Source organism: Pelodiscus sinensis, chromosome 4 (assembly GCF_049634645.1).
Source record: "Pelodiscus sinensis isolate JC-2024 chromosome 4, ASM4963464v1, whole genome shotgun sequence".
In the NCBI taxonomy this organism is placed as follows: domain Eukaryota; kingdom Metazoa; phylum Chordata; order Testudines; family Trionychidae; genus Pelodiscus; species Pelodiscus sinensis.
This window is the reverse complement of record NC_134714.1, coordinates 68,468,195-68,481,288: the sequence shown is the minus strand read 5'-3', so window position 1 is coordinate 68,481,288 and position 13,094 is coordinate 68,468,195. Positions and strand designations below refer to the sequence as shown.

The 13,094-nt window shown below is 40.7% G+C and overlaps 1 protein-coding gene across 5 annotated transcripts in view; it reads left to right on the top strand.

Annotated features, from left to right (window-relative positions):
• RGS6 (regulator of G protein signaling 6) overlaps positions 1-13,094 on the top strand; it is a 505,151-nt gene that overhangs the window by 340,376 nt on the left and 151,681 nt on the right. For all 5 annotated transcript variants that reach the window (XM_075927285.1, XM_075927284.1, XM_075927286.1 and 2 more), the window contains one exon: positions 1,508-1,607. In XM_075927285.1, the coding sequence (XP_075783400.1) occupies positions 1,508-1,607 (100 nt within the window). The remainder of the gene's footprint in view (positions 1-1,507; positions 1,608-13,094) is intronic.

The following is a 13,094-nucleotide window of genomic DNA, read 5'->3' as shown; positions in this document are numbered from 1 at the left end:
TGAAATAGTTATTTCGGGAGTTACTATTTTGAACTTATTTCAAAATAATTGGATAGTATAGACATAGCCTAAATGGCCCACATTACAGAAAGCACCACCTGTGAAAGCAGTTTCAGTAGAGATGTCATCAATAAGATGGGAGTGGAGACTGAAATCCCTTCCCACTCCTAGATATCGTCCTGCACGTAAAGATTGGGTCTAGAGTTGGGTGAAATGCCTCTGCCAAAATTCTTGAAGCAAAAAATGTAGATTTTGGAACACCAAAATGTTTTGCCTATTCATGTACATTTCTTGCTGCTCTTTGGTCAAAAATTCATTTAAAAAATCTGGATTTTATTTTGACATTTTTCCAAAATCACATGTTTCAATTTTTCAGCTTGAAATGATTTTTTTGGTTCCAATTTCCAAAATTTTTTGACAAGGTTAAAAATGAAACAAAAGATATACCGGTCATTTTTTGTTGCAATGAGCTATTATATTTGAGCCTGAACGAGCCATTTTTCAACTTTTTGCTTTGACAAAAAAAATAATTTGTTTTTTGACCCAAACTAAAATGCATTTTATTTGTTTTTCATAATTGCCAACAAGCCAAAAAATCCATTATTCACACAGCTGTAGTTGAGAAGGGAGTTTTAGAAAGTTTGAGCTGCTTATGCCACCCACATTGTGCCTATTATATCACTAAAAAGACATATTAACTTGTCTTTCTGGCATCTGTTTTCATCAACACTAATATTTTTACACACACATGCTCTCGCATGCACGCACACACTTCAGCTAGTTTTAGTCAGATGCCAACTATTCAGAATAGTATAGCAATGCACATAGCCCCATGTGTCTGAGTCCCAAGGAAGCTCACAGCACTGCACTTTTTAAGGGTGCAAATTCAGCTTTGTTCCACTTTTTTGGGAAGACAAGTGGAATAAGAGGGGAAAATGATGTTGGATATCATGAGTTATCTCTTTAGCACTGGAACTTCTTCCCCTTGGGCAGGACCTGTCACATCTTTCATATTTATTAATCTAGAATATATAAACATTATTTTGTGTCTGGACTAATTACCTTATTTATGTTATGAGTGTGTGATGCAGCTATTCCCACATTCCTAGAGCTACTGAAACTATCTAGATTTGCTTGAAATGTTCTGCTTGCTTCATTTTTTTTTCAATTGTTTTTTTCAATGGGAGTTTTGACTAAGTAAGGAATTCAAATATAGCCCAATAGGGGGAAAATGGCAGTCGTTGACATGGCTGGAACTTAGTCTTCCACTTCTAGGATCATTCCTGTAAACCTTCTTTTAACCCATCATATCAATCAATTCTCAACCTCTTTTCCCCTTGTCCCCAGTGACAAGGGAGTTGGAATAGCTCAGCAAATCTTAGCAAATGACATGAAAAGATTGTATGGCACCCAGTTCTTGCTGGTGTCAATACTTTATCAGTATTATGAGTCTCTAGAGTCACTGTTCTTGCAAACATAATGTTATTCTTTCCTTCTCCATTGCCAGATTGAAGATATAATTACAAGAATGCAAGATGACAAGGCAGGTGGAGTTCCCATCCGAACAGTCAAGAGCTTTCTGTCTAAAATCCCCAGTGTTGTCACAGGTAAGAGCCATGGTTTGAATGAAAGACTACGAATTAGTGCTACAAGAAAGGGTGAGTGCTGGAGGAAAAGGAAATGAAGAGAAAAGCTTATTTTCTGGATGTGCACTTGCATCAGGGCACAAAGATGATGCCAAATTGATTCTTTTCTGTAAAGATAACAATTTTTAACAAAGTATTTGGCTTTCTTTAGGCTAATCTCTGAAAATATGTTAAGTGTTTGTTTAGCTCTAGTCTGCATCACCACATTATACAAGATATTGCATAGCAGTGGCATGCAGGCTCTTGTTCGAAACATTAGAAATAAAGTTGCAAATGCAGCACGTGATCAGCAGATGGACAAAAAGTCAGATAATGTGAAGAGGCTTGGGAGACCAGCTGGGGAGAGCAGCTGGGAAGATGATGTGAGGAATCTTTCTTGTCCTTCCCAGATACTTCATCATAGTTCCTTTAGACTTCTCCTGAGTGCACAGGCCCCACATAGGAATATGAAATCTCTACTGCCAGGGACCATTCTAGCTCTCTGAAGTTACGCATTTCAGTAAGAAACTGGGGTGATTCCAGAGCTTGGCATCAGAATATAGAGTCATTCCTTGCCAGACCTCCAGCTTGGAATTTGTCTGTGGCTTTCAAGACCTAAAGTCATTACCATGTGATGGATGCTCTTGGTTATGGATGTGGAATGAGCTAGAGGTCTCGGTTCAGTTCCCACTGGACAGCTATCTCATCACCGCTACTAGTCCTAATTTTCTGTTTTGTTTACCATTCCAGAGGAGAAAACAAGGCTTTGAATAAACCTTTAACCTTCTCAGCACTAAGTATATTTTTCCAGGCCAGGTCCAAAGCTCATTGTCAGGACAGTTTGAGGAAGCTTTCATTGCTGCTTTACCTGTGCTGTGGATAAATGGACTTCACTATCTGTGGCACCTTTCACTGACAATCAACTCATTACAATGATTAATAAAAAGGCAAAAAGCCAATATCCTGTTGTAAATGGGGAGAAGCCAATAAAGATATGTTGAGGCTTGAGAGAGAGGTTAGCCGGTCAATAAAAACCTCTTGCTTGTGGATTTGTTGTAAAACAAGAGAAGCATATAATTAGAAAACAAGAGCACTAGAAAATACAGGTAGTACAGATATTGTCAAGCATTTGGTTCTTTCCCATGGTGCATCATCTGCGAACACAAGTAATACTGTGCCTTCAAAATCCACTTTGAGGAAGGATGGATGGACTAGAGACTTTCAGGCTAGGCTGTTTCAGTCAAAGGGATGAAAGGAAGCATGATTTGATATCTCTATCTCACAAACAATGGCTCTTGTCCAAGATTAGCACAGGAGTAAAATACAAACCTCCAGCAGTGAAGGAGTCAAAGTGAGAACAGGGGGTTGCTACTGCTTTAGAGTTCAGTCCTGCAAATACCTCTTATCAAACAATAGTCCAACTGGTTTGAAAGGTATGACTCAGTGTAGTGAGCTGTGTGCAGGATTAGGCTAGGATTAAGCATGGAAGAGAAACAAGACTCTCCAACGAGATGTGAAAAGACACTAAATGGAGGCTTATGACTGGAGCATGTATTGACTGTTCTGAGGGAAAATACCTTTTATCTAGTTTATCTAAATTCATACTATAAGTTCTAATACCGAGTGCAACAACAGGATGGCTCAGTCCTTATTCCGCTAAGAGAAATCGCCTCTGTTCTTGTTAATATTCATTAACCTGATTAAGCAATTGATCTAGTCATTAGGCCAGTAAAAGGAGGAAAAAATCAGGAGACATAACAGCGACTCTAAGCTGATTATATTTATCTTTAAGCACCACCATGAGAGACAGCACTCTGAGAGAGTGAACACTGCCCTTTTTCAGCTTCCGTTCAGGAACAGCAGAATATAATAGTCGCCTTGAATTTCTCTCTCTCTCTCTCTCTCTCTTCAGAGGAGAACCACATTCCAAACTTTTTGAGTAAAGAGGGATGGAATCAATGGAGTGTGATTAAAATAACAGAACCTAGTCCAAAATGCATGGAAAGCTGTTCAGGAGAGGATGCGGGAAATGTGTTTTTCAGTTTTTCTTTTCAATGGACTTGAAGCCTCAGCCTGTAATTTTCAGCCAACTGTAGCTGTGATCTGGAGCTTTGGAAGATGGACAGCAGGGAAAAACAGAGCTTAATCTGAAGTCTCCTGCATTTTCCTCTCCTCTTCTCCCTCGCCCGCGCTTCCCCTTCCCCCGCCAATTGATGCTGTTCTGATTTATGTTTGTGAAAAAAGCAAAGATTGTTTTGTCATAATACAATGCCAAATTAAGTATATTTCTTAACCCTTGATTTGATTAGTATTCTTAGCATAAAATAACATACTTTCAAAGCCTTTGATGCTAAGAATAGATTTCCCTGGAAAGATTTTAATTTCAGGAATCCAGTGAAATTCTATTTTTTCACAACCAATTCAATTACACATGGAAAATATAACAGCAATGCCTAGGGTTAGGGTTAGAGTTAGGCTGTCAAACTTATAGTCAAGCTAACAATAGTCCTGTTGCAATGCACATAGGGTTACTTCTTGACTACAGCAACACAGTACAGGCAGTCCCCAGGTTACGTACAAGATAGGGACTGTAGGTTTGTTCTTAAGTTGAATTTGTATGTAAGTCAGAACTGGTACATATAGTAGGGGAAACTCTAGCCAAACATTTCTCCAGAGCTCAGTTTTATTCTCCCATACCTCACTTCCCTCAATCCTTTATTCTCAAGCTGAAGTGTCTGCTGAGAAAAGCCGCTCTGCGTCTCCCTGGTCTGCTGGGGAGGGGGTGCTAGCTTCACGTCTCCCTGGTCTGCTGGGGGGAAGCAGCTAGTGTGGGGTTGCCTCACCCCGTTTGTAAGTAGGGATCCAATGTAAGTCGGATCCATGTAACCCGGGGACTGCCTGTATATGCTACTATAGTGATAGAGATGCAGCCGTGTTAGTCTGGTGTAGCTGAAACAAAAGACAGGACTATGCAGCACTTTAAAGACTAACATGATGGTTTATTAGGTGATGAGCTTTCATGGGCCAGACCCACTTCCTGATTTTGTCTTGTGTATGCCCAAGTTTCATCTCACTTAAAAACTACTTGCTTACAAAATCAGACATAAAAATATAAAAGTGTCATAAGCCCACTATTACTGAAAAACTGCTTACATTCTCATTATTCCATGTAATTATAAAATCAATCAATTGGAATATAAATATTGTACTTGTACTTCCGTGAATAGTACATAGAGCAATATAAACAACTGGTTTGTATGAAATTTTCATTTGTGCTGAGTTTGCTGTGTTGTGGAATGCCTATCATGGGAGGTTTTAAGAACAGGTTAGACAAACACTTGTCAGGGACGTAACCTCTTGTAAAACTAGGCAACTATCTAGATGAGTTGATATTTCCCCTCTCAATGCCTCTGTTGTAACCCACTAACATCCTTCTGTTCTAGAACTGCAATTCTCTTCACACAGCTCCACCACTATATCTGATTTCTGACCTACATATGTTTATTCCTGTCTTGATCCATCTTGCACATTAATTCCTCTTTATTCTTGACCAATATCCTACTACACACCTGCTTTTCCTGTATGCTGCTTTCAAAACATTGTCACTTTGTTTCTCAGCTGTCAGATCCCTGCTGATTCAGTCCTGGTTTTGCAGATTCCACTCAAACTTGATGTCTACTTGCCCCTAATATTTCAGCTGCCCCTCACCTCTAGGATATTAACTGTCAAAGGGTTTTCACCCCTGACCTGCAGCTTTCCTCTTGCATTCCAATATTCAGGGGCGACAGTACCAGGCCTACTGCAGACAGATGCGATACAAGCTACCTCCCCCCAGCTCTGCCATGACACATCACTCTTGAGTGGTAGTATCTCTTTTATTTCACTCCTGGGCATCTCTGAACGGAAACTGCCAAATTTGCTGACATGTGCCAGCTGGCTTGTAGTTTTCTTGCCGTGAACAAACATTCACTTGAGACTAGAGCTCTAAACTAAGATTAAACTGCTGTATATTTCTCCTTTACATGCCAGCATCTATTTTTTGACTAGTGTGCATGCAGAGGTCCCCAAAGAAATCAGAATGCCAGCTCTTTGATAGAGTGGCATTCAGATGGAGTATATACCCTTGTAATTGGAAAAGAGAGAATGTATTATGAATAGTGCTCCTGGCCAATGAAGTTGTGTGTTAAAATGGCAAAGTAGAACCATTTTACCACCTGCAGCACAGGCTGTGCGGGCTTTCTGTCAAAACCATTTTTTGTGGCTGGCCATAGTGGAGAGGAACTCTTGAGACCATGGTGAGAATAAGTTCAGAGTGTCTTTTCTCTTCCATGTGAGTACAAAAACCAAACACTGCAGTTTAGGACAAAAATTGGCTCCTATTCTGCAGTCACGAAGGTCTCCTGTGCTTGAAAGTGTGCAAGTGGGGAGGACAGCGTGAGTTGGGATAGTGAAGCAATCCATTCCTCAGCAATACACAGAGTAAGACATGGGGCCTGGGGATCTGCTCTGTATGAATCTTCCTATTTACTATGTAGGTGAGTCACACGGGGGCCCACTACAGACCTGGGATTATAGTGGCTCACAAACTGAATGAGAGACAACAATGTGATGCAGTTTTTTAAAAAAGACTAATTTCATTCTGGGATGTATTAACAAGACATAGGAGGTTATTGTCTCACCTTGCACAGGTGAGGCATCAATGGGAGAATGTCCAATTTGGGGGTGCCTCACTTTAAAAAAGATGTGGACAAATCAGAGTCCAGAGCAGAACCACAAAAACAATTAAATATATAGAAAACGTAAGCTAGGAGGAAACGTTAACAAACTGAGCATGTTTAGTCTTAAGAAAAGAGGAGGGGGTGGGTGGGGCATCTGATATGTCTTCAAATAGGTTAAGGGCTGTTACAAAGAAGATGGTGGTCAAGTATTGTCCATAGCCAGTAAAGATAAGGTAAGAAGTAAATGGGCTTAATCTACAGTAAGGGAAATTGAGGTTAGATAGCAGGAAAACTTTTCTAACTAAAAGACTAGTTAAGTACTGGAATAGGCTTCCAAGGGAAGTTGTGGAATGCCTGTCATGGGAGGTTTCTAAGAGCAGGTTAGATAAACACCTATTAGAGTTGGTCTAGTTTGACTTGGTCCTGCCTCGGTGCAGGAGGCTAGACTGGCAGACTTCTCAAGATCTCTTCCAGTTCTGTATTTTTCATTCTGTGAAGGACTGCTTATGTTGTTAGCCTGAAAGAGTTTCCACAGACTGGTTCCGAAAAGGAGTCTTCTTTCCCTGGCTCTTCTGCACTAGGGATGCTAAATATCGGTTAATTGAATAGTCAAATAACCTCATGAATTCTTATCGGTTAGTCAACTATTCTATAGTCCCTGGGGGCAGGGATGGCAGCCAGTGCGCTCCAACTTCACTACCAAAAAGACCCCCACCACTCCATGCTGCTACCACTGTATCAGACAGCAGCGCAAGGTGCCAGGTGGGAGCTGGTCTGTGAGGGGAGCCAGTTTAAAACCCAGCTCCCCTTGTGGACTGGCTGCCTGTAGCCCTGTGCTGCTGCCTCTGATAAAGAGGCAGCAGTACAGGGTGGCAGCAGCCTTTATCTAGGAGGTGGTCTGAGCTCCCAGATCCAGCATGAGCCAAAACTGAGCCAGGCTGCTTTGCTGGCTTCTAATATACTTTAAATGCAGAGCTGTAGAAGGGGTAGGTCCCGGACCCATTGCAAGCCAGGACTGAGGCAGGCTGCTGGCCTGCCTGCTAAAAAATTTACTGGCAGGTGGGGGAGGGGAATGTGTATAGTCTATAGCATTAACCTGTAAGCTTTGGTTATCCGTTAATCAGTTAATCAGCCACACTTTTACATCCCTCTTCTGCACATCTGCCTACCTATCCTGGCAACATGAGGTTAGCTAAGCCTCATCCAGCATCCCTGAACTTTGAGATCCAAAATAAAACTGTCCCAAACTTACAGCAGGACCCTGTCTTTGTAATAGATGAAGCCAATAGCTCAGCTCCCTAACTCACCTGCTTGTCAAATTGTGAATCTGAACATCTAGTTTGGAGCCATCTTTCTTTGTACAGTTTTGCTTCCTGAAAAAATGAACTCATATAGGACTTGAAATTAATCACATGGTGACAGTATTTTCAGTACCACAAGTGGGCGTATAGTGTAGACAGTGTTTGGATGCTTCATTTTGCTTTGGTGATGGGCCCACATCTAAATAAATTAAGGATTAATTTGCATATGCATTTCTTTTTGCTGATGATGAATGAACCCATGTTGATAAAATAAGACTCTTCCAAAACTCAAATCAGTTTCCCAAAATAACTGTCAGGTTAATATGGTCTTTTATATATTTCAAATTTAACCTTAAAGGGTTTCTGGTGATTTTCCAGATATCTTATACATATTTGAGAGATTGTCTATCTGAATATATTGTGTCTATTTGTTCAAGAACTCCTCCTAAACCGTAAAAGCTTGGACCATCAAATTAGGTATACACCTTCCTTTTTTCATAAGTTAAAGCAAGGTCAGGGTTTGGTTGTGCCAGGAAAATGGATGTGCCTAGAATGGGTTTGCTTGTCATAAAACCATACAGAAAAAATTTGGTGCCTCCAGGTGCCCTTTAAGGATGTATGGGAATGTTGCTGGCTGTTCCCCCATCCCCATCAGGGAGAGAGGGGATAGTGCACAGTTTGCTGCATTCCTCACCCTGGCTGAGGAGTGCAGAGGGCAGAAAAACATGCATCCCTCCCCTGGCTGTGCCTGCTGGAGCTGCAGTGGCATTGCTTACCTGGCTCCAAGCTGTTGCAGTGAGAGAGGGCTGGAGTTTTCCTCTTTGCCTGCACCAGCCTGCAACCTGAACACTTCAACCCTATCCCCATCCCAGAGCAATGATTCCAATGAAGCAGGTACATTATTTTCTTTAAAAAAAAAAGAAACCACCCACAATTAAATGAGTTAAGGATCCAAGCAATGCAATGTTATACAGGAAATTCAATGGTGTCCAATAGTCACTTGATGTAAATTAGCTCACAAAGACTGAGCCTCCGTATTGATATATTTGGTTCTTACTGGAAAGTTATATTTGAATTATTTCAGGTTAAGAGAGAAGTGGGTTTCTTCACCACAATTAGGTGATATTCTCTATTATGCCTCTTCACATTAGACAATAAGAAATGTAATCTACTCTACTATAATAGGAAAGACGTTGTATGTCTTTATTTAGCATGGGCCAAAGCCTCCATGAATCATATAGTATTAGACGTGTTGGTTCCAATACACATACTGCATGGCTTGCAATTTTCTTCTTCGGGCTTCTCCTAAGCTCTTTTGGTCTAGTGCCAAGAGACAAATGAACCAAGCTAAGGAGCTGAAGACTTATGCTGACATTACATGCAATTCCTTCTACCCCCTTTTCCTTTTGAACTTGCTAGTTTTGATTAAAGAAGGGGGGAGAATGAGTTTAGCGCTACAAGTACAATAAATCCCTGCCGGTTGCTAAGTCTTTATTCAGTCCTTTGTAGGAAAGATACAGAGAGCCTGATTTTCATAGGGTTTGGGAATATTGTAGATTAAAACAAGATTGTAAAAGTGTAAATGAAAAGGGCCAGTCTTTGAAACTAAATTATTAAAATGTGGACTTTCTGCAGGTCTTTTTGTTGGGATGCGAGTATGTGTGCGCGCACACACACAGCCATATATGCAGCAAATAAATCTCCAGTAAATAAAAATAACAAGAAAATAAATTTAAGAACAATAGTTGTGTTGTGCACTATGACTAAATATCTATCAGGTTCTGCATTATTTCTACCTGCTGTCCATCTATAGAGTAAAGAAGTGGCTTTTGTGTATTATGTGCTACTGCACATTGCCACCATACAGTTGTGCATCAGACTCTACATTAATATTCACAGCCATATTGAGGACTTTTCTAATTTAAACAATTCATCCCCTAATATGGCTCTTTCCCAGCTCTGTGACAGAGAAACAGACCAAACTGCAGGGTTTTCTTGATGGCAAGAAAACAGGAGAGGGATCACTTGATGATTACCTGTTCTGTTCACTCCCTCTGGGCCATCTGGCATTGGCCACTATTGGAAGACAGGATATTGGGCTAGATGGACCCATTATGGCCATTCTTATGGCATAGCTACACTGAGCTTATGAAGGAGGTAAGGAAGCCTTTCTTCAAAGGTGCCTGTATACATTGCTCCCAAAGAACTGATTTTTAGCCATCTGCTCCTTTAAAGATTATTCATCCCTCGGCAGAGCCTGCTGACAAATCATACGGGGCTGATGTAAGAATGTATACTCCAGGTCTCAGGGACTGACCCTATATAATTTAAAGTTCGCTTTTTTAAAATAATTTCAATTATGAGTAATTTTTTTTTCACATGACAATAGCTATGTCTGGAGATGAAAGCAGTAGTTAAGGGAACAGCACAACACAGAATAGTAGGGAGGAATAAAATGTAACTTAGAATATTGCAGCCAACTTTTACAATATATTATGGGATTTTTCATGTCTACACAATAGCAAGAGTTGTAAGGTATTATGTAAGAGATTCTGACACTAATCTATGTAATATGGAAGAATGAAGGGCTGAACATACCCTTCCAGGAACTGAACATGTGATTACCATTAAGTTAAGGTATAATGAGCCGGAGGCTTAGACAACAGATCTAACACCTTGATGTTTTTTAAGGAGCTGTCTAGCAAACAGGATTTTGCTCATTCTCAAGGTATGCCTATAGTTGAACTGGGAGGTGAGAGTCCCAGCTCTAGAAACAATAGTGTAGCTGCGATAGTGCTCAAATTAGCCACCAAACAGGTGCACGTTGAAGTTGGGAATCACAGCTCCAGCTTCAAATGGGAATATACCTTTAATCAAAGGAGGCTTTTTGCCATGGCTTGTCTTCTCTCTACAGCGGTGGTTCTCAAAGTATGGTCTGTGGACCCCTAGTGATCTGCGACGGTCTTGCAGGTGGCCCATGGGCTCAGGGCTTGGCCCCCCCTTAGTGGGCAGCCCATGCTGGTGGTCCAGCCCAGTCCATGTTCCACCCAACCCCCGTGAGGTTGGCTTCCCGCTGCAAAGGTGGGTGAGTCCAAGCCTTGCAGGCCAGTTCTAGCTGGTGGGGGGAGGAAGTGATCCACATGCTGCTGCTCTCCCTCCCCTCAACTGGGGAAACGGCAGCACAGGAAACCGCTCACCTGGAGGCTTTTCCCCCTGCTCCCATTGGCTGGAATCCTGCTCAGACCCCCCTCCCTTACCCCAGTCCTGCACCCATTTTGTCATCATGGGTGGTTGGCTGATGTTCCGTGGAAAGGTTTGTGTTGAGCAGGGTGAGCCGTGGGCCAAAAAAAATTGAGAACCATTGCTTTATGGACACCAGAGACTTGCTAAAAGGAAAGGAAAAAGAGAGACAGCCATTTTATTAAATTGGAACATCACAAAAACATTGTTGTGAGCTTTAAAATAGATGGCATAAAGGTTAATAGACCAGACTGCTAGTGAGAGCAGCCAGCAAGAATTCTGCACTTTGTACAAGCAGCCACAGTCATTTTTTCTTGTCTTTTAAGGATTTCTTTCAGGACTTTTAGCTTTCAGCACAGGCTTAGGAGCTGACCTGATGATAACTTAACCATAGAAATAGTGGTTAGATGAATTGATAGTTCACTCATGGTATCAAAAACATTACCAGGTAAGTGATAGAAATGTAGCCGTGTTAGTCTGGTGTAGCTGAAACAAAATACAGGACTATGTAGCACTTTAATAAAGACTAACAAGATGGTTTATTAGGTGATGAGCTTTCGTGGGCCAGCCCCACTTCCTCAGCTCAAATAGTGGAAGAAAATTGTCACAACCATATATACCAAAGGAGACAATTAAAAAATGAACACATATGAAAAGGACAAATCAAATTTCAGAACAGAAGGGAGAGGTGGGGGAGGGAGGTAAATGTCTGTGAGCTAATGATATTAGAGGTGATAATTGGGGAAGCTATCTTTGTAATGGGTAAGATAATTAAAGTCTTTGTTCAAACTTAGGCGTAAAGTGTCGAATTTAAGCATGAATGACAGTTCAGAGGATTCTCTTTCAAGTGTAGTCTTAAAAGGTCTTTGAAGCAGGATGCAGGTAATCAAGTCTTACCAGGTAAGAGTTTTCTTGGTGCTGACCACAGTCTTATGAAACACACATCATTGATTAATGGATGGAGCATTATAAAGTGGTGTTGATATTTCAGCACCTAAAGAAAATCATGAAAATGAATGATTAATGGCTCTTGATTTTGACTTGATGTCTTCAAAAGCTCATTATTGTGAAAGTTTATTTTGGGATTGGAACGATATAACTCGAGAGCAGAGATTAAATGTAAGGGCCAGGTATCGCATGTGGTCTCTGAATTTGAACTGTCCTGAGGCTGTAATACTGCAGCCATTTTGCATTTGCTTTTCAGTGGGTGCAACTGGTCTGTGATAGTGCTTGATTCACTAGCCCAGCTTCATTCCTTTTCTCTGATCGCTCCTTCTCTGTACTTCTCTGTTCTCTTGTGAGCTTCCCCCATCATCGGTGCAACAAAGCCACCTCACTTCTATTAGAGACATCCACATCCTTTAAGGCACAAGGGGAGATTTGACCCTCCGACCAACCATTTATGCCACTAAGTGCTGTGGAACAAATTATGCTAAATACAAAGTGGCAATCAATAGCAAATTGAATCCACAAATCTTTATTGAACCTAATTTGAAAGGCACCATCCTGAATCAATAACAGTGTATTTCAATTTTCATTTGGTTACATTCCAGCACTTAAAGAAATAAATCATTCACATTATTCAGTAAATACATTTTACTTGCTCCTCTGCAGTTGCCGCAGTCAAACAAATTTGCAAGGTATTTATTGGGAAAGCCTTAACCTTCCATTAAAGAGGCTTAAATTATAAATCATGATAGGTTTTTTTGCATTTCATTTGAAGAAATTATGTTAATGCAATCTATGTACTAAGGTCAGGAAATTCAAAATTATGGTTTTCCCCAGTAACTATAACACCAATCTCATAGATCGAATTTTTTATTCCTTTACACAGTAAGGTTAATAGCAGGATGCCTACTCTATGTACAATGTAGCCAAGTTACAGTTTATGGAGAAAATATAACTGGAGCTATCTGTGCAGTTCAAATTTCAGATTAAGTTCTCTCAGTGTAGTTTTAATGTTTATTGTAAAGAGAACAAAAACATTAAAAAGAAATGGGTTAAAATGATCCTTCCACTATTCCCAATGAAGCTTCTTTCTGAAATCACCCAGGATTAATTGCTTTTGGGTACTGTTCCAGAAACAGTGGAATGCTTTCCAAGGATACGTTTACATTGCAACACTATTTTGAAATAACTAGTGCTATTCCAAAATAACTTAAGGGGGTGGGATAGCTCAGTGGTTTGAGCATTGGCCTGCTAAACCCAGG